A 20,081-nucleotide genomic window follows, 5' to 3' on the forward strand; every position below is an offset into this window, starting at 1 on the left:
GGTTAACCAAAGTTTAATGTTATTATTAATATTATAAATATTACTCTTGAATCAGGCGTTGCAACCAAACCTAAGATTATTGGGTATAATTTTACAAAAAAAACTAATATTTTTAGATCTTAGCTTCTTTTAAAATACAAAAAATAATTGACTCGCGGCATCGCGCGGGGCATATAACTAGTAGTAACTAAACAAACACGCTTTTAGCCAATTTTTAGGCGAACAATCATCACAAGGTGTGGACCAGATCATTGACCCAAATTCACCATATACCCGAGAAAACCTTCAAGAGAATTCTAGATCCTTCTATGTCCACCTCCTCTCAGTCCCTTTTAAACCCCCAAAACCAAAAAATCAGAAACAATACAGGAATCCTCAATAACAACAATAATAATATACTACTACAATCTACCCCTCCCACCAATCAAATCTCCACCGTCCATTCTTTCTTTCCCTTAAATACACAGATCTGACATACGCTCAACCCCTCTCCCTGTCTCGCCGTCTCTCTTGTTGCTCTCCGCGATAAAATAATCTAACCATCTGTACGTTATTTTTCTTCCAGAAGTTTCTATCTTTACAGTTTTTCTAGTTTCTAGATCTTAACTATGCATCTGGGTTGTTTTTATTTCTCGCAGAGATTCGATCTTTACAGTGTCTTAGCTTCTAGGCCTCGATTCTGCATCTGGGAACTTGTTATTATTTTAGAAAGATTCAGTCGTTCTAGTATTATTGGATTCTCGATCTTGATTTTGATTCTGGGTACTTGTTATTTTTTCAAAAAAGTTTCCTTTCTTGCTATTTTGTCCAGATTCTTGATTTTTGTGTGTTTGATCATTGATCTTGATGGGTTTTGTTGGCATGCAGGATTTTAATTGATATAAAAAAATGTTTGGGAGAGCACCAAAGAAAAGCGACAACACCAAGTACTATGAGGTTCTTGGAGTCTCAAAGAGTGCTTCACAGGATGATCTAAAGAAGGCTTATAGGAAAGCAGCTATCAAGAACCATCCTGACAAGGGCGGTGATCCTGAAAAGGTATATCTTTTCTATTAAATTGACTTCAAGGGTTGCTTGCGGTTGTATTCGGGTGGTTTTGGTTCCTGCTGACTGTGAGTTTTAATTTGGCAGCAGATCAACCGTCTTAGTGGGTCATTATGGTTGTAGACAATGCTTCTATGAAATTGGGTTGTGGTTTGCTTTATAATGTATTGTTCTTAGGCTTATAAAGCACTTGATCTTTGGACAGTTTGATATTAGCCAATAGCTTACATTATATGGTTTTTGGATTTATGGCTTCTAATGGAATTTGTGTGAAGCATTAACAAATCATTTATAACGTTGAAGTATAACTTGGAGAGTACTGTTATTTGATTTTTTGTTTTCAAGTCATTGTAATTGCACTTGTGCCTTGTAGTTCAAGGAGTTGGCACAAGCATATGAGGTTCTGAGTGACCCTGAGAAACGCGAGATATATGATCAGTATGGAGAGGATGCCCTCAAGGAAGGAATGGGCGGCGGCGGCAGCGGCGCCCATGATCCATTTGATATCTTCCAATCCTTCTTTGGTGGTGGTAATCCGTTCGGTGGTAAGTTTTCTGACCAATATTTTGGTTTGAATCACAAGAGCATGCTAAAGTTGGAAAAACTTTTTGATCACATTGGACCTAAACAAATTCTTTTGTCTAGGTGGTGGTAGCAGCAGAGGCCGAAGGCAAAGGAGGGGCGAGGATGTGATCCACCCCCTTAAAGTTTCTTTTGAAGACCTTTATAATGGCACATCCAAGAAGCTTTCTCTTTCACGCAATGTAATCTGCTCCAAGTGCAAGGGGTTAGTATGTACATAGAGACTGCGCTGCATGTTGTGGCATGCTGAGCATCTCTCTCTCTCTCTCTCTCTCTCTCTTTTTGTGCGTTTTGAAGCTGACATTGGTTGTTTCTTGTGAAATTTTGCAGTAAAGGTTCCAAGTCCGGAGCATCATCAAAATGTGCTGGTTGCCAAGGTTCTGGAATGAAGGTCTCCATAAGACACCTTGGTCCTTCTATGATCCAGCAAATGCAGCATCCCTGCAATGAATGCAAAGGTTCGGGCGAGACAATTAATGATAAGGACCGTTGCCCTCAATGCAAGGGTGAAAAGGTTGCCCAGGAGAAAAAAGTTTTGGAAGTAGTTGTTGAGAAGGGCATGCAAAATGGGCAGAGGATAACGTTCCCCGGAGAAGCTGATGAGGCAGTAAGTCGCACCACTCTTGAATGGATACTTTTGTTGTTTTTGATTAATATCCTTTACTACCCTGCCCGAGTGCGTGCATTTTCATTGTTCTGTGTTTTATGTGCAGCCTGACACTGTTACAGGGGACATCGTCTTCGTCCTACAGCAAAAGGATCACCCTAAGTTTAAGAGAAAGGGTGATGACCTATTTGTTGAGCACACCCTATCTCTTACTGAGGCACTTTGTGGCTTCCATTTCGTCTTGACCCATTTGGATGGAAGGCAGCTCCTGATAAAATCTCAACCTGGGGAAGTAGTCAAGCCTGGTAAGTGCCATAAAACTTTCATGTTTTCTTTGTTGTTAGTACTAGATTTGGCAATCGAGAATTCATAGCAGGTGATAACATGGTACTGATGTGGACTATGTCTGCTTTTCTGAATTCTTTTTCCTTGCACAAGACAGACAGACAACCCTTTCACTGTCTTTATTTTTTATTTTTAAATGGAAAACATCCTTTTGCTCGATCTACATCGAACTCACTAGCTAAATTTCTGGATTTTTTGTCTCTCCAATTGCTGGATTTTGTGGGTGAATTTATTTGTAGTACTGGCTAAATAGTGTTGCAGGGCTAGTCCTATTTTTATCGATCATCTGAACATTTTAAGATTTGAGCTGTTATGTGATTTTGTTCCTTAAAGTTGGGATTCTAATTGTTAATAGCTTGTAATTTATGATTCTCCTATTTGGTTTTGTCCCAGATCAATTCAAGGCTATAAATGATGAAGGAATGCCAATGTACCAAAGGCCATTTATGAGAGGGAAGCTCTACATTCATTTCAGTGTTGATTTCCCAGATTCCCTGTCCCCTGATCAGTGCAAGGCCTTGGAGGCTGCGCTTCCTCCACGAGCCTCTGTTCAGCTGACTGACATGGAGCTTGATGAATGCGAGGAAACTACTTTACATGATGTGAACATCGAGGAGGAGATGAGGAGGAAACAGCAGCAACAGGCCCAAGAAGCGTATGATGAAGATGATGATATGCATGGTGGTGCCCAGAGGGTGCAATGTGCTCAGCAATAATCACTGAAACAGGGATGACAGTGATTGAAGAACTGAATGTGATTTGACAACAAATTATTTAGACTACCTAGTTTCTTGTATGAATATTTTATGTTCGCAGAGACTGATAATTGCTAGTGTTTGAACCTTTGAAAGATCTCCAAGAACAGGTACCTCAATTTCATATCGGTGTAATTTTACTTGAATTTCGAATATATAGTTTGCCATGTATCTTGTTTTTTGATCGGCCATAGATAACTTCGAATGCAACTACTGGAACGTTGATATGTAGTGAAAAAATAAAATAAATTATATATATCAATGATTTTTCAAATAAAAAAAATATTTTAGAAAACATGTTATAGAATATAATATTAACTACATCTGTTTAAATAGTTTTATCTTTTAAATAGGACTTGATCACTCGAAAATAAAGTTTGAAAACCAAACTGAAAAAATAAAATTTTACATGTAACAAATATACAGTGAAAACGCACACGATAATATACACGTAATAAACAGGTAAATCCCTCGACGGGTCACCTCACGCCCCCTCTGTATTCTTCACTTGCGGGTCTCCTTTGTTGCCGCTTTCCTTGACCTTCATCCTGGTGATTTGCAATAGCCACCGTTGCTAGGCCTGTTGTTTCAGTTGGTTGTTGGCTTTGTGGCGCTGTTGTATGCTTGTGGATAAAAAACCGGACATTGAAATTTGTCTGTGAAATTTGCCAAGAATGCCATGAGAGTGACAGAAACGTTAACAACTAAAACTCCACAACTTGAACACTATCAAACAATCTGCAGGTTGTTCCTAAAGGTCGTTGTCCGACCCATAACTTGTCCTATCTCTTTGTTTCCCCCCCTCTTAAACTCTTTATCCCCTCCCTCTCATCTGTGTGTGTGTGTTCATAATTGATCAAATCAAACACGGTTGAATAGTTCAGGAAACATGGACAGCTCCACCGACTACAACCACACAATTCATGCCACTAGTGGATATGCTGTGGGAATGGCTTTAGGTGTCCTAATTTTGATCATGGCTATACTTATTGGAGCATGTTTCTGCTCCAGCTGTGTCCAAGAACCAGCTCCATCTTACCCAATTACCAACCGAGGCAGCTCCATCGCCAGCCAAGGCTCCGTTGTTATAGATATTGGGCTCAACGAAGCCAATCTTGCAAGCTACTACAAGTTGCTTTATTCACAAGCAAAGTTAGAACACAAGGATAATGATTCACAACCCTTTTGTTGCTCCATATGCTTGGGGAACTATAAGGATAATGACATGCTAAGGTTGTTGCCTGACTGCGGTCATGTTTTTCATCTCAAATGCGTGGACTGTTGGTTAAGGCAGCATTCTACATGTCCGCTGTGCCGGAAATCGCTGGCGCCCACTCCTCCCCCTGAATCCTCCCGTTGAAGTAGCATCGTTGGCTGTGTGTGTACTGTTGGTTAAAGTACGTAGCATCCTACATGTCCGCTGTATATGCCGGAAGAGAGCCTCTGGCTGAACTAGCGTCACTGGCTGTGTGCGCGAGGGTTCTTAAGCAAGTACGGTTTATCAAACAAGAAGAACGGATACAAGTGGAAGTACTATAAGTGTCAAATTAACATGTGATCAGTACTGATAAGCAGATAGATTTAGTTTTATTGGATGAACAGTGTTAAAAAGATTTGAGAGTTTTAAAGAGAGTTTCTATGAGTCAAGAAGTCCCTCTGTAAATATATAATATGATGTTGATTTTTATAAGAGTAACAAGCTCTCATTAATTCTTAGAATCATGTAATATATATATATATATATATATATATATATATTATAATTAGTTGTATGGTTATTTTTGAATTAAAATAAATTTATTTTTTTAAAGCTAAACTGTTTCAATTTATTATTAATTTGTAGCTTGAACCCATGTCAATAACATGAATCAATATATGAGATTAATTTTAGAGACAAATGGAGTATCTACAGGCAGCAATGAGAGATTGACATTGTTCCCTTTTCTATTTTCCAGTAAGGTCAACCTGAGATTGCCTAGCGTTTGTAGACATTTTTACATGGAAGAAAAGTGGTGTAGAATTTCCAGAAAGTTCCTCTCAGGAATCTCTACAACGCCGCCGTAGAGGTTCTAACATGAATCTATTAGCAACCGTGTAGGAATTTCATGCAGTCTAATGAAATGAAACACAATCATGTCTAGCCAGCCACTAATCACGAATGCTCTACCAGCTTCTCCAGTAATACAAGCTTAGAATTAAAAAATTTGTTTTCCCCGTAATTTTAAGTTTATATTTTATAATTGCTAATATAATGATTAATAAAAATTTATATGGTTGTTAATTTTAGGACCCATGAAATTAATCAAGATATATACAAGCTAATCAAGACATTCACGTTAATAAAAAAATAAAAATAAAATCTAAACAGCCAAAAACAAGGTCTATAGCATTTTGTTTTTGTCAAAGTCAATCGGTGAAGCAAGTAAATACAGATATTTTTGGATTAATTTGTGTTAGTATTTCTAATTCCTTTTCTAACAATTTTAAAAGGACATCTCTTACATCGAACCAGTATATATATTTAAAAAAAATAATAATTTTTTTTTATATAATTTGAACTCTAAAAGTCAAGGAAGGGAAAATATCTCCTTAATTATGGAGCTAATTTATAAAAATTTGAAAAATAAAAAACTAACAAAGGATGCGATGGATCACTCTTAATACCAAAGGCAAATCCAGATGAGGGTTTTATACACAATAAATGTGAGTGTTTACGAGGATATTTTTGTCTCATCACTTTCCTTTGATTTCTAGGACAAGGTCGAATTAAGTACATTATCTACACCAAATCTCATTCTAGTTAAGTTAATTACATTAATTTCATAGTTTTAAATTTCTTTTATTGTTTAAAAAACCAACCAACCAACTAGTTAATTACATTAAATTTCTTTTTCATCACAAGTAGTTGAGTGTTATAGACACAAAAGCAAATATTTCTACGGACACTTGCCATATTGATTGCGTCAGATGGCATGAGAAAAAAACATTACACGTATAATAAATATAATAAAAGAAAATGATGTTTTCTTGCGTAGAAATGGTATAATTATAAACAAGTTTTAAATGTAGTGGTAGTAAAATTAGTGGTGTTTAAAATTTAAAATTATAAATTTTATCAATTATTTTTAATATAGTTGTGGTAAAATTATAATTTTCAATTTTTTTAAACAAGTTTTTTTCTATATTTTTTTCTTTATATATGTTGTATCATTTATTAGAAAAAATTATTATACAAAGGTTAAGAAAATATTGTTTCACTATGGCAATTGCAATATTGTTCTATTTTTTTTTTATATATTAAAAATTAACTTGAGATCTTACATGTTTTTATTAAACATATGATTTATATTATATTTCATGATATGTAATCATTTACCTGATTCACGATTATATTGTTTTTTTAATATAAAAAAACACGATAATAACACTTACATATTAACTCTTTTATGTTAGAAAAAAACAATTATTTGATATGCAGCAATACAAATTGAATAAACGCATTAACACTTTGTTTTTTTATATTTATTGGCACAAATGGTTCTCAATGTATTTAATTAAATGCATGCATAAACTTGTTGATTTATAATTATATTTTTTTTAAAAAAAATTTAAAAAGCTTGTATATTAAATTTTTTTGTTAAAAAAATTATCCGACTTACAACGAAACTTATATCAAATAACTAATTGTTATTAAACCTAAATTAAACTAGTTGGTTTGATTATAAATTTAGTAACCAGAGAACCTAATTAGTTCATATTGATTTTAAAGATCGGAACTTGTAAAGAGATCCAATCAAATTTTATTAAATCAAATTAAATCCAATAAAATCTGAATGGTTTAACCAGCGAGTTAAGAATTTACTGCCTTAGCTTCGCTTGTACCTCCACCTTCTAAAATTATTTACTTACCAAATCATTTCTAATATAGCATAGGTTATATTTATAATATAAAATATATTTGTATTATAGTATAATAACCTATTAATTGAATTTGTGACTTAATAGCTTGCTTTAGTATTGTGGATTCGAATTTAATAACATTAACTTTATACTACTATATTGTTGTATAGCTAGATCTTTTTTGTAAGGTTCAAAGTTTATTCTCTGTTTCGTGCGAAAGTATCCTTGCAATATTTTTTTAATATATTCAAGAAGTGGATGACAAGGGGCTTGAGATAAAATAACGTCGAAAGGTCACCACAGAAACAAGGCACCTGTTTTCAGATTAAACTAGATAGCAGCTAGCCGCAGTTTCAAGGCTAGCTGAGTGTGGTCATCTTTTCCATGCACTTACAATTAATGGTTTAGTGGATTAAGAAGCAAGTTGCATTTAATTTCTCACACGATTAATATGATTTGAGTCTTCAGATTTTCCTCCCTCCTCCCTCATATATATCTTCCTTGCTTGAAATTTGAAGAGCTACACTGCCTGCTTCTTCCCAGCCACCTGTTGCAGCTATCTTATAACTTCAAACAAATCTAAACCGACCCCATTTACAAAAACACTTCTTGCTAGCCGTACAAGCATTCCAAGAAGATGAATAGCAGCAGTCCTGTAGAAACACATACACAAGATTTTGGTGAGTTTGCCCTCACTTTTGGGGTATCAATTGGCGTGTTTTCAGCAATGGCAATTGTTGTTCTTGCTTCCTATTTCTGCTCCAGGAAGCCAATACCTGCAGGCCATTCTCTTCAAGAAGTCTCCTTGTCCGTGAATGGTCAAGACTCGGTCATTATAGAAATAGGCCTGAACGAAGCCACTCTCAATACCTATCCAAAGCTTCTTTATTCTGAAGCAAAGGAAAAGCTTGAAAAGGGTGGTGATCTGGTGGCTACTTCTTGTTGCTCAATTTGCTTGCAAGACTATAAAGATAGTGACCTGCTACGGCTGTTACCTGAGTGTGGTCATCTTTTCCATGCACAGTGCATTGATCTATGGTTGAAGTTGCATCCTACCTGTCCAATATGTCGAAACTCGCCTGTCCCAACGCCAATCAATGTCACCGAAACAGCTTCCAGAGAACCCCGGAGAGTGTTGTATGATGCATGGTTTGTACAGTTTATGCACTAAAGTTAATTTCACTAAAATTTGTGATGATTGTAGAACTTTTGTTAGGATCTTTGTAACTGTACAAAGTTCGGTTGCTAATTAGAGTTCTTGATGTTAATTGAGATGATTTATATCTTAGTGTTGTAGAACACATGGGCCAAAAGATGCTTGAATGCAATAGAAATGCAATGGCTTGGAACTCTTTATTTCGTTCATCGCTTTCAGAAATGGAACGTAATCACTGATGTCTCAGTCGGTCTTGGTTTGAGACCAGTTCAAGTACACAGAGAAATCTGTAGCTAAATTTCGCAAAATGTCTATGTTGTTCCATCCATGTACTTGAAAGGGTGTGTGGCTTACCCACATAATTGGTTTAGCTGTTCACTTTCCACCCATAAAAACTCCCTCCTGCTCCAAAATGAGTGGATAGAGACAACATTTTTCATAAACCTTTATCGAACATATGACCTCTTTTGTATGGCTTCGTATTTGCATTTCACTTGGAAAGATTCAAAGAACACCACTTTCTTCGAAGACAGCTGGACATTGTTCTCACTGGAGGCTAGCTTCTTTCAAGTCAACTAGTTTGACAATCTTCACTTCTCAAGTGAACACTGCTCACAGTAATTTTGAGAACCCAAATTGCAATTTGTGTGTTGAAGGATAACGCTTGTGCCTTATGCCATGAAAGCAACAGAGCGCAGTTGAATAGTTTAGGAAACATGAACAGCTCCGCTGAGCACAGTTGAATAGTTTAGGAAACGTGAACAGCTCCACTGAGCACAGTGATCAGTCGGATTTAGATGTTATAGGATGTGCCACTGGAACTTCTTGTGGTGTCCTATACTTCTGATTATAATCATTACTGTTGCCTCATATATCTGCATCCATGGCATATAACATCCTTCCATTCATAGTACTCCTAGCAAAGATAGCAGCTCCATCACTGACCGAGGCTCCATTGCGATCGAACTTGGCCTCGACGAGGCCACTATTGCAAGCTACCCCAAGTTGCTATATCCACAAGCAAAGTTACAACCCAAGGCTAATCATTCACTACCTTCATGTTCTTCTATATGCTTAGGGGACGATGAAGACAGTGATATGTCACGGTTATCGCCTGACTGTGGTCTTACTTTCATCTCAAATGTATGGACTGTTGGTTAAGGCGGGATCCTGCATCCCCGACATGCCACAAATTGCCTGTGCCCACCCTCTCGACTCCTCTTGCTGAAGTGGCAGCAATCATTTATTGATCTGAGAAATTTATTGTGTTTCTTTTCCATTTTTTTAGAGAGGCTGTTTTTAGTGTTTGTAGGCATGAATTGAGGAGACTGGAGTGAGATGGAATCTATAGGAGCTTCATGTTAGGATTTCTACATTGAATTTGAGATATCAACATCATTTTTTTAGCTATAACTGAACGCAAGTTTGTTGAGCTAATAGTCCTGCAGAGGCTTTTTCGGTCTTTAATGGTTACTCGGGATAGCTTTTGGTCACCGAGATAAAGTCCTGTAGAGGCTGATCTTGAACAAAAAGATACATGGTTATTCGAGGCTGATCTTGAACAAAAAGATACATGGTTATTCAAGTGCTTGATCAAGGAAATATAGGTTACCTAGCTAGTAATTAGTAATTAAACTCTGAGCTGGCCACCGAAAGATGTTTAGCCTTGTAATATTCTCCCAAATGAGAGGAAGTGAGGTCTCAGGTTCAAGCCATATCCGTTGAGCTCACCTTGTCGCCAACAGAGCTACTCTTTAGCTTGAAGTCTATGGACCCATCTGGATGGCGGGCAGCTCCTCAAAAATTCCTACCAGGGGAACCCTGGTAAGTGCCATTACATTTATATGGTTTCTCTGTTGCTGACGCTAGAATTGCCAGAGAGAATCTGAACTGTTGATTAACCGGTAGTGGTTTTTGGACTTTTCTGAGATCCTTGCGATATGAACACTGCGCAAACAACTTTTCGTTTTGGTTTTCTGCATTGAACTCTTCCTGACTTAGTTTCTGGATTTGATAAGAAAAAAGACTCTGTTTTTGGCTTCTTCCTGTGGCAAAATCCTGAATTTTTTTGGGGATATCATATGTGGCATGGAATTTGGGAACAGTTTGCTCAGGTGGGACTCTTGTGATTTGTGTTGTTATGTGGTTTAGTTTGATCATAAGTTACAGAATCATCATAAATTAGTGATGTTCTTCTGCGTTGTTCTAATTGCCAAGAACTGATTATTGTAATTCTGGTTGCTCACGTAGCAATTCCGTGTTACTAGAACTGGACTTAACAGCACTTTAATGCCACCGAGTTTCTATAATTATATCCATACCGACACCTACCGGTACCAAAACACAATTTCAGCACATTTATCCTACCCTTGATGTTTTAGGGTTTGCTCTGCCCAGAAAAAGGAAAAGGACCAGCAGAAAGAATTTTCTCCTGTCCTAAAATCTGTGGGGGAGAGAAGAAAGTTTTTTATGAACCTCTAATCATGGTTATGAGTGCTTCCTACGACAGGATCCTGCGAAGAAGAGGAGAAGGGCGAGCATTGTTTACATTACCTCAGTGGATACAAGACAGTTGCTTCATCATCTGAAGATAATTGGATTACTCCGCCTGCTCCTCCAACTGATCAAGGTGGGGCACCGGCACCGGGCCCGCCTAGCCGTCCAACTGATCGAGGTGTTGCATCGGTGCAGGGTTATCAAAACTTTAGATTCCCCGTGGTAAAAACAGGTATATTTCGTAACATCATAGTACTAAATGCGTTCATTGAATTAAATTTGTGCACTTGGAGGTTATTAGCGGCCACTGGCCACTGATGTTCATTTTAGCTTGAAGGCAGAGACCATGGAAGAGAGTGTAGGAACAGAAATCTAGAGTTGTCAAGTTTTTCAATAGGAATTCTTTCTTCATTTCCAGTTGTGTAGCTTCAATCTTTGCTTGACGCTCTCTACTGTGATTGTGGAGCATGGCAACTGCAGAGCCAGACAGGTGGCCATGCCATCACTAAGATCAGCGGCCCCTGTTTTGAGGTCGACATCCGGCCCGGCACTCCATCCACGTAAATACAATGTTACCTCACAGCACTCTCTCCCCCCTCCAAGGAAAAGTTCTCTCTTAGAACCGCGGGCTTGCCACCGACCCATCTCCATTTTTGGGCCCTTGTTTTGATTACATTTTGGGCTACGGCCCCGTTTATTTTTGGGCCGCCTGCTGGTTGCACTCCGAAAAGCATTTTTTATGCTTTGCCAGACCAAGCCTACCAAGCTGTGCTCTATTCATTATTCTCATCACAGTAATTAACCACGTCACTGGTGGTTTGGTTGATTGGTTCAATCAAAACTACATTTTTATTTTTTATTTTTAAGAAAATAATAATATTTTTTTGTAATGAATTTAAAAATTAAATTAGATTTTATCTAAATTGCAAGTTGACTTTTTTTAATACCTGGTTTTTTTATATAGACCTAATTTTAAATTGATTTGATGAATTGGATTTAATGACTGGAATTTTTAACTCGTTAGAAGTGATCATTATTGAAAAAAAAAATTAAATTATCCAGAATCTTTAAACTAATTCGGGTAAAATTCTTTGAAAAGTTTTTAAGAAATGAAAGTGTTAAATATTTTTTAAAATAATTTTAAAGAAAATCATATAAGGATTCATGAAAAATCCAAATTATCTTAAATAAAAAATAACAATTAATTTTTAGTTTTAAAAAATCATGGGGTAAAAAAGAAAATCAAATTATTTCATATCGGGATTTTTCAAATTTTAATTATTATAATTCAGAAAATTAAAATATTAATTCCGGTTGATAATTTGTTTTTTTAAATCGAATCAATAATTTTCTTTATCAGAATTATTTACTCGGACAACCACCCTATCTTATGCTTTTCATCAGCAAATATGTACTTGCAGAATTCACAATTTTATCCCTCTCGATTTCTTCTTCTTCTCCACCTCCTCTCAGCTTTCCCTCCATCCATCAAAAACAGATAATATAATGTATCATCCGACCAGAGGAGGCGTTCGCGGCGGCCGAGATCGTAAGCTCTATCCTTCCCTATCTTTTGGGGTTTCTTTACTTTGATTGGTTTTGGTTTTCAGCGTCAGATTAACGCTAGGGGGTGTTGTTGATGTGCAGAATTTAGCTGGGATGACGTCAAGGCCGATAAACACAGAGAGAATTATCTTGGTCACAGTATCAAAGCACCTGTTGGTAGATGGCAGAAAGGTAATATCTTATTCAATTTCTTCTGCTGAACAGCTCTTACTTGTTGCTCTTCTTGATGCATAGTGAAGGGTAAATGGGTTTGTTGAGAATTCACTGTTTCCAGTGGAAAAAAAAGGATTCTTATTTAACGGAATCTGTAGATGAAATTTTAGTGCATAAATGGGAAGTTGAAGTGAGATTATTCACAGGGTTCTTCGTTTGGGAAACTGAGGAGCTTAAATGTGATTAATAGTGCAACTTTGTTTTTCCAATGCAACATGTTTTTTATGATTGGAATTTGGAATAATGTTGAATTGCTTTTTTCTTTGTTATTTAACGTTAAATAATGTCAACTAATGGATGATAGCAGCTATTCAAGCATGCGTGGCGCAGTAGATCGCTTGAGGTGTGTGGGGGTTCGGTCTTGAGATGGACATGGCTGTCTGCTTTTGGATGCTGGATGCTTGTGTAATGCGGATCACTTTTCTTTTTCTTTTTCTTTTTTTGTTTATGTTGTTTGGTGTTCAAATCCACTACTTTAAGTAGTGTTGTTGAGTCTTGAGAAAGATGTGGTGGTGTGATATGGATAGCAACGCAGAGCTTCTTTTTTTACCTTTTGATGTTCATAGTTGCTGCTTAATGGTCTCAGTAGTAAATGAACAAAAAGTATTTTCTAGGGATATAAATCTCAGCAGCTAACTGGTTGCTTGCAAAGTAGTTTTTTGTCCAAGTTATTCTGTTATCCAATATTTTATTTTGGATTATACAGCATTGTGCAGCCTTTTCTTCCCCTCATGCGTTGATTCGTGGAGCATGGTGGAAGGATCTCTGCCTTGAGTAGTTAGTTGATTAGTTATGGTCAAAATAGTTTATTAGCTGATGTTTTCTTTCTGTTTAGTTTTCAGAGTTCCAGACATTATCTTTTATCTATTGCTTGGAGATTTGAAAAATGCTATAATCAATTCTCAACCTTTTCTTTCCGTCATTGTCTTTACAGGAAAGGATTCACACTGGTACGCCAGGGATAAAAAATCCGGGAGTTCGAATGCAGATGCCTTAAAAAGAAGAGATACAGAGAATCAAGGAAGAGGAAGAACAGGCCGTGAGGGAGGCCCTTGGTTTAGCTCCAAAGCGCTCCAGCCGACCTCAAGGAAATCGTCTTGATAAACATGAGTATTCAGAACTTGTTAAGCGAGGTTCTACAGTAGAGGACTTGGGGGCTGGGCATGCAGAAGTAGCACGGGTTGATGGTCTTGGTTTCTCAAGGTAGTTAAATGATTAATGATATATGCATCATGTGGTTACTATTTCAACACGTGTGTGATTCTAACTGGTCCTATAGCATATTTGTGCATCAAGATTCAGTGATTTTTATTCTTTGTCCGAAGATGGTGCCATATCCTTGTCTTGTGTGGAATTTATAATCTCTGTGTATGTGTGGTGTTGGGGGGGATTGGTCGAAAGGTGCTATTGTAGAAAGATATCAGGGGCAAGGCCTATGAGGAACTTGCTTGCTTGTGTTTATTCTAGTTGTCTGCTAGTTATTTTTTACCTGTGAATTGTTCGCCCATGCTTGTGGTTAGGATACTGTAAGAATCACATGCTGTTTTATCTGTCTCTCTACTCCTGGGTGCACAGCTGGACATGATACATATGCCTACACATGCAATAGTCTGTAGGTTTATTGAGGCTATTTTACCAGTAAGTAGCATGCTATTAAATTCCCTCTCCCTTTGGTTTGGTTTGAACCTCTTGCTGCAGGGCACCTCGGGCTTGGGAAGACCCAAGTACTCTTCCATCTATTGCCAAGGAGGCTCCACCTGAGCCAGTCAAGGTGGCTGCGCGTGATCCATCAACGGGAAACTCTGAAGAAGATAGACCAGAGGAGGATGGAAGCAGCCGAAAGAAGAGGAGGCACGAGGAGAAGGAAAAGAAACATGAAAAGCATGATAGGCGCGAGAAGCACCACCCTCACGATCCTGACAACAAGAGGAAACGCCAGAAAGACAAGGAGAGGAGGAGACACGACTCTGACTCGAACTAAATATCCAATTCATATGGATATTTTATCATTCCTAATAGCTCATGATAGAGATGGCGCAATTTGTTACTTTTGACTTCATGTAAGATATCAAGTGATGTTATTGTGTTAGAGACGGGGCAATTTACTGCTTTCGAAGAGGTCTCTCATGCCCTAGAATTTCCTCTCTGAGCATGTCGATGCTTCACTTGATATCTCTGTTCTTCCCTGTGAAAATTTGGCACGCGGAAGTTCTTTTCCAGTGGATCTGTATTCAGAAGATAGTTCTGAGATGCTGCTTCTTTAAGCAGATAACTTTATTTACTTTGAATAAAAACAGACAAAGAACTGGGGTTTCTTCAATCTCCTCCTCTACCTCGTAGCCAAAAACATCTGGATTTCCCCTGACATTTACGCGCATATTGAAATGGAAACAACTCAACACAAAGAAAAGAAGCAAGAGAGAGACCAAAAGCAAAGGCAGATACCAAATGGAAAGATCTCTTCATCTCTCTCTTTCTCAGTGTTTTCCTCTATTATTTTATCACCAGACCAGAAGATCTCTTCACTGATTCACTGTTCATGCTTGGAGCCGGAACGTTGACTGCCCGCAACCCCACAAGTTTCAGCAGCATCAACAACACAGTCACCGCCCCCAACCAACGGTCATTTATAGCTGCCCTCCGCCTTCGCAGGGGGATAGGTGGCTTTAGAAAATCTCCACTCAAACACGACCAAGATTTTGATTAAGAAAGAAAAGAGAGAAAAATCACTTTCTCACTTTTATTTGTGCAAGTAGGTTCAAGAATATCACTAGCTTTTTATTTTTTATTTTTTTAAAAAAATCATTTGATTATAGTCTTCAAAGAATTATAAGACAAGGTGGGTCCCCAAAAAAAATAAAATTGCCAAGGCTATAAACTTGAGCATAATATTGGTTCTCTCTTTTATTCAAACATGAGAAGTTTTTTTAGCTACTCGTTTGCCCAAGCCTATATTTGAAAAGGCACTTTTTTTATATATTATTTTAGTGAATTCAAATTAATTTAATAATCTTTTATAAATAATATCTTTAGATTTGGAATTTATAAAATTAAAAAAAAGAACATGTATCTTTAATTACTACAGCAATACACCGAACGAGAAAAAAAAAAAAAAAAAGATCTCGTACGTTCTGTCTCTCTCCATCATCATAGCAGGGGACCCGAAGTGTCTCTCTGTTTCATTGATTTATTGGTATTACCCCATCAAAGATCATTTCTTTTTTGCTCTTTCGGTTGGTTACTTTTAGAAAGAGAGAGAGTTGGTGGAAGGTAGGAAAGCAAGGAGAAACCATGGTGGCTGCAAATAGAGAAATGGCTGCGTATTGCTTTGATACTCTTGTTGCTCACTACAACTCTGAGGATGCTCCTCCTCCTGCTTTCGACGAGGGCCAACAGTAATCTCTACTTCACTCTCTTCGTCAATCTATACATACACGTATATGTTTACGCGCATGCATTTAAAGTGGGTTCTTGAATTTCAATTGTTCTGTGGCTGCTAGTTTACTTTTGAGTGTTTCTTTTTTAGAATCAAATAGGGCCCTTTTTTTCGGGGATCGAATTGAGTGGAAAAGCTGCTTGATTGCGTGGAACTCTGTTTGTGCTTCGCAGGTTTAATTGGGTTTTATTTTTATTTTTGTTTTCTGGATTCGTTAATATCGCAAAGTTTCGATTTTTGAGTAGTTATCTGTTTTTTTTCCACTGTACTTGCCATGGATGATGCTGTGCATGCTTATCGTTTAATGATTTGTTCATTAAATCTTGCATTATTTCGTTTTTTCATTAGTTTTTCCATTAATCACCTTACAAAAGTGCTGTATTTTAAGAAAATCATGGTTCTAAGTCCCAAAGGAAAAAATGTTAGATCTTTTTATTGTGAAATGCAGAGCCACATTTTAAGTTTGCTTAAATTTCTTTGTTTATGCTCTGGGGAAACAGTGAAAGAGTACGACTTTTTGTCCCCCAAAATTCTACATTTCACTTAGCTAGCCGTATCAAATTGTTTTATTTAGGGAAGTTCAGTTAAACATGTTTTTGTCAGAATGCCATCTTTGCTCCTTTGCATTGTTATGTTTTATCTCTACAGTTTTTTGGTGACAGCAACTTATGTTGTTTTTAACCTGTTGTGTGAAATCTTGGTCTCTTGACAATTATTTACCGTGAAGATTGAGTTGTCAAGTCAGCAATTTGCTGAATTGCATGGATTGGGTGAATATTGACAGCTCAGATTTTGAGATTCGTTGATTTTCATGTTGTGTTGACGGCTTGAACAATCTCTCAGCTGTGCCATTATTGCTTAACGATAGCATGTCATGGTTTCTCGGAATACTTGGCCCTTCTTTGTGAGGTTCCATAGAAGTGTTGATTTCTTAATAAGTTCTTACTTGATGAAAATTCAGTGTTAGATGATATTTAACAAGTTCATACATGTTGGGAATGCTGTTTTTGATGTTTTTTGAGAAAATTTTGTAATTGTTCAGAGGTGGAATTAAAGTGATAATGTGCTGTGTAGAAGTATTTGCTGTCAGTTATGCACACTAGAACTGCTCATATTTGACATTGAGGTATTCCGGTTTCAGCCCGCTGTTCGTCACTTGGAAGAAAGTTGTCATTGGAGGTGAGCCTCGTTTACGAGGATGCATCGGAAATTTGGAAGCTCAGTACATAATTACTGGATTCCGGGACTATGCTTTAACAAGGTATTGCTGTGTTTTATATACAAATTATGTAGCTGTCATATATATTTCTGTTGAATTATGGATCTCCCTCCCCCTTCATGTAAAAAAAGCATATACCCTTCCAGGCCCATACCCACTCTGTTCCTTTTACAAAATATCCAGCCCTGCTTATCCTTTGAGTTGCCATTTCTAGGAATTGCTTTTATCACATTCTAGTCCTAGAGCATGTGAAAATGGATTTGGATTCATGTAGAGAGGGAAAAAAATCTGGATTGTTTTCCTTTTGGAGACTGTCAAGTGTCAAGGAGTCGATGATTGCTCCCATCCCCCCCCCCCCACCCCAAAGAAAAAACTTAGGAGATGCTTCAACCATTTAAATGCATTTCTATATAGTTTGGTCCTGCAACCTTGCTTTTTATTTATTTGAACTTATGAAATGGTTGACCACAGGTGCATTCTCTTGTTATATCTAATTCTCCTTCTTATGCTGTTCCCCATGGTGTGACTCTGGTCTGGAATGGCATATTAATGAGGCTCCCTACTTTCATTTTTACTTTCTTGCAGTGCTTTGAGGGACCGCAGATTCCCTCCTATACAAGCTAAAGAATTGCCTACTCTGGAATGCACTGTTTCCATTCTGACTGATTATGAAACTGCCAACCACTATCTTGATTGGGAGGTGTGTGCTTTAACTTGCTTGAGTTTTTGAAGTATTGGGGTTAGGATACTTTCTAATATCTAAATTACCTAGTTTTATTGTGGATAGTATAGTACTCAGTCATGTTTTCCATTTCATATGGTCTGACAGTTCTCCATTGACAAAAAAACTGTTAACACTGTGGCTGTGCTTTAACTTGCCGAACCTTAATGTTTTGTTAACAGGTATCTCCCATAGATCTACAAAATTAGAAGACAAACTAAACAAAAATTCAGCCACCTGCTAAATTTCAGTTATAACTTCATAATGGCCTGCTCCATCATTGATTACCAAAAATGCCATTTCCCTTAAATAAAATTTCAAAGATACATTTCTGTGATGACTCTTGTTTAAATTTTTATCCAGAATTTCACAAAAAGAATCTAAATTGTAGATGTTGACCTTGAAAGTTGTAGTGAAAAGAGGCTCTCCCTGTACCTACTTTTGAGTGCAATCATGTTTGGATGCTCAGAAAACACAATGTGGCTCAACCCAAGCCACGAGTAGGATTGATAAGCTGTGTTGCTGGTGCAGTGCTTGATTATTCAAATGAATTTTAACCTAGAATGAATGGAAACTTGTCCAAGTTTTTCCGTGCAAATGCCTTCAAGTTGTACGTTTAGCAGAATTCAGTGACCCTCTTCAAATTTCTTGCCTTTCCAACTTGTTATGTGATTCTGGCTTGCAGGTTGGGAAGCATGGTTTGATTATTGAGTTTACTGACCCTAATAACAATGCAAGGCGAAGTGCCACTTATTTGCCTGATGTGGCTGCCCATGAAGGTAAAGTGGTTGTTTACTCCATGCCAGTTAACTTGATTGAGTTGTTTTTTGTTATCCAAGAGAAGTGGACAACGCAATCGGAGAAAGAGAACGGGGAAGGGGATGCGTATTCCTGACATTTATGGTGACCCTAGCCAATTGTGTTCTTATTTAATTCTGGTAGATTGGCCAAGACATACAGATTGAGTTATTTACTCTGATTTTGTTTACGAGAATGGGAGATTTTTCTTATTTAATTCGCTATAAAGCCTCACGCCGACCCACACATGTAAGCTTTTTGTGTTGAACACCTGCTTATAATTTTGGCTTTTTGGTTTCAGGTTGGACGAGAGAGGAGGCAATTGACTCGCTGATGCGCAAAGCAGGCTACAGTGGCCACATTACGGAGTCACTTCGGAAGTCTATACGAGTGACTCGTTACCAAAGCACATTATTTACCTTGACCTATAGTGATTATGTCTCATATGTCAGGGAAACCAGGGGTGCAGCTCCGTCTATTAATGGGGTGAAGCACGTCAACCATTGATTCATCCAACAAGCTTGGTTAAAAAGAAAACGTTTGTTTGGCATGAAGAAAAAAAAAATTCAAAATCAGACCATTGGGGTGGAATGTATCTGTTTTTGTTCCACCAAAATTCCTTCAGTAACTGTTATGAATTGTCCTTCTCTTTCTTCAAATTCATATGATTTTGAAGAAACAAAGAAGCAATAAACACACATTATGGTGATGAACTCAATCTCCGTGGCTCATCACACGACTTTCACAGATCGGCAGCTTCTCTGATAAAGCTGTACAGAACTTAAATTTATCCCAGTGGACGTTCATTTACCATGCAATTCTTCGTAATTTCGTCTTTGGCTTGCATGCAGCAGGTAGGATCAATGGAATGGCGTTTGGCATCGGAATTAAAGAAAGAAAATGAATACTGGATGCTGTTGGGTGTATTTGTAGCTATGAATTACTCGTATGATTTACATGTGGTGAAATTTGAGCGGTGACTTTTGCCTAATGCTGGAAAAAAAAAAGTTTTACTCTTGTTTCTTTGATAGATCATTAAACGTGGTTTTACCTTTGGATTTTGGATACACGCAAATTTAAAAATAAATCAAGAAAAGATAGCCATTTTCACTTCTGAGAAACAATCCACGTTACTTCCTCCTCTTGCAACGCGACAAGGAGAAAACTCTCGAGGCCGAAAGTCAGCCTCGAGGATTTCCGACCAACATTTGCAATCTTTTTTTCTTCTCCCCATCTTCCTTTT

At 37.4% G+C, this 20,081-nt stretch overlaps 4 protein-coding genes across 5 annotated transcripts; all 4 read left to right on the forward strand.

Annotated features, from left to right (window-relative positions):
* The first annotated feature begins 349 nt into the window (after positions 1 to 349).
* LOC118045179 (dnaJ protein homolog) lies at positions 350 to 3,504 on the forward strand. 2 transcript variants are annotated; one of them, XM_035053737.2, is made up of 8 exons: positions 350 to 545; positions 639 to 762; positions 868 to 1,038; positions 1,418 to 1,589; positions 1,690 to 1,831; positions 1,957 to 2,233; positions 2,340 to 2,538; positions 2,972 to 3,504. In XM_035053737.2, the coding sequence occupies exons 3-8, from the start codon at positions 889 to 891 to the stop codon at positions 3,292 to 3,294; spliced, it is 1,263 nt and encodes a 420-aa protein (XP_034909628.1). In that variant the 5' UTR covers positions 350 to 545; positions 639 to 762; positions 868 to 888; the 3' UTR covers positions 3,295 to 3,504. The 2 variants fall into 2 exon arrangements, with proteins under 2 accessions (XP_034909628.1, XP_034909627.1); XM_035053736.2 differs by lacking the exon at positions 639 to 762.
* Positions 3,505 to 4,222: 718 nt separating this feature from the next.
* Positions 4,223 to 4,693, forward strand: LOC118045140 (RING-H2 finger protein ATL70). The gene has a single exon (XM_035053694.1). It carries the CDS (start codon positions 4,223 to 4,225, stop codon positions 4,691 to 4,693), a length of 471 nt encoding a protein of 156 aa, XP_034909585.1.
* Positions 4,694 to 12,246: 7,553 nt separating this feature from the next.
* Positions 12,247 to 14,984, forward strand: LOC118045177 (uncharacterized). The gene is given in 5 exon segments (XM_035053734.2): positions 12,247 to 12,434; positions 12,533 to 12,622; positions 13,599 to 13,660; positions 13,662 to 13,867; positions 14,363 to 14,984. Coding segments are annotated over 5 exon segments (684 nt in total). The 5' UTR covers positions 12,247 to 12,391; the 3' UTR covers positions 14,646 to 14,984.
* A 773-nt stretch (positions 14,985 to 15,757) lies between these two features.
* Positions 15,758 to 19,648, forward strand: LOC118045176 (uncharacterized protein At2g38710). The gene is made up of 5 exons (XM_035053733.2): positions 15,758 to 16,059; positions 17,242 to 17,361; positions 17,905 to 18,019; positions 18,726 to 18,819; positions 19,140 to 19,648. The coding sequence occupies exons 1-5, from the start codon at positions 15,956 to 15,958 to the stop codon at positions 19,343 to 19,345; spliced, it is 639 nt and encodes a 212-aa protein (XP_034909624.1). The 5' UTR covers positions 15,758 to 15,955; the 3' UTR covers positions 19,346 to 19,648.
* The last annotated feature ends 433 nt before the right edge of the window (positions 19,649 to 20,081 follow it).

The sequence above is a fragment of the Populus alba genome, chromosome 8 (genome assembly GCF_005239225.2).
Source record: "Populus alba chromosome 8, ASM523922v2, whole genome shotgun sequence".
Taxonomy (NCBI): domain Eukaryota; kingdom Viridiplantae; phylum Streptophyta; class Magnoliopsida; order Malpighiales; family Salicaceae; genus Populus; species Populus alba.

What these genes read in the sequence shown, in the direction of transcription:
- LOC118045176 (XM_035053733.2), top strand. Translation starts at nt 15,956, where the DNA reads ATGGTGGCTGCAAATAGAGAAATGGCTGCGTATTGCTTTGATACTCTT. An exon ending in ACCACTATCTTGATTGGGAG is followed by an intron (nt 18,020 to 18,725) that starts GTGTGTGCTTTA and finishes TCTGGCTTGCAG; the next exon opens with GTTGGGAAGCATGGTTTGAT. An exon ending in TGATGTGGCTGCCCATGAAG is followed by an intron (nt 18,820 to 19,139) that starts GTAAAGTGGTTG and finishes TTTTGGTTTCAG; the next exon opens with GTTGGACGAGAGAGGAGGCA.
- LOC118045179 (XM_035053737.2), top strand. Translation starts at nt 889, where the DNA reads ATGTTTGGGAGAGCACCAAAGAAAAGCGACAACACCAAGTACTATGAG. An exon ending in AGGGCGGTGATCCTGAAAAG is followed by an intron (nt 1,039 to 1,417) that starts GTATATCTTTTC and finishes TGTGCCTTGTAG; the next exon opens with TTCAAGGAGTTGGCACAAGC. An exon ending in TGGTGGTAATCCGTTCGGTG is followed by an intron (nt 1,590 to 1,689) that starts GTAAGTTTTCTG and finishes TCTTTTGTCTAG; the next exon opens with GTGGTGGTAGCAGCAGAGGC.
- LOC118045140 (XM_035053694.1), top strand. Translation starts at nt 4,223, where the DNA reads ATGGACAGCTCCACCGACTACAACCACACAATTCATGCCACTAGTGGA.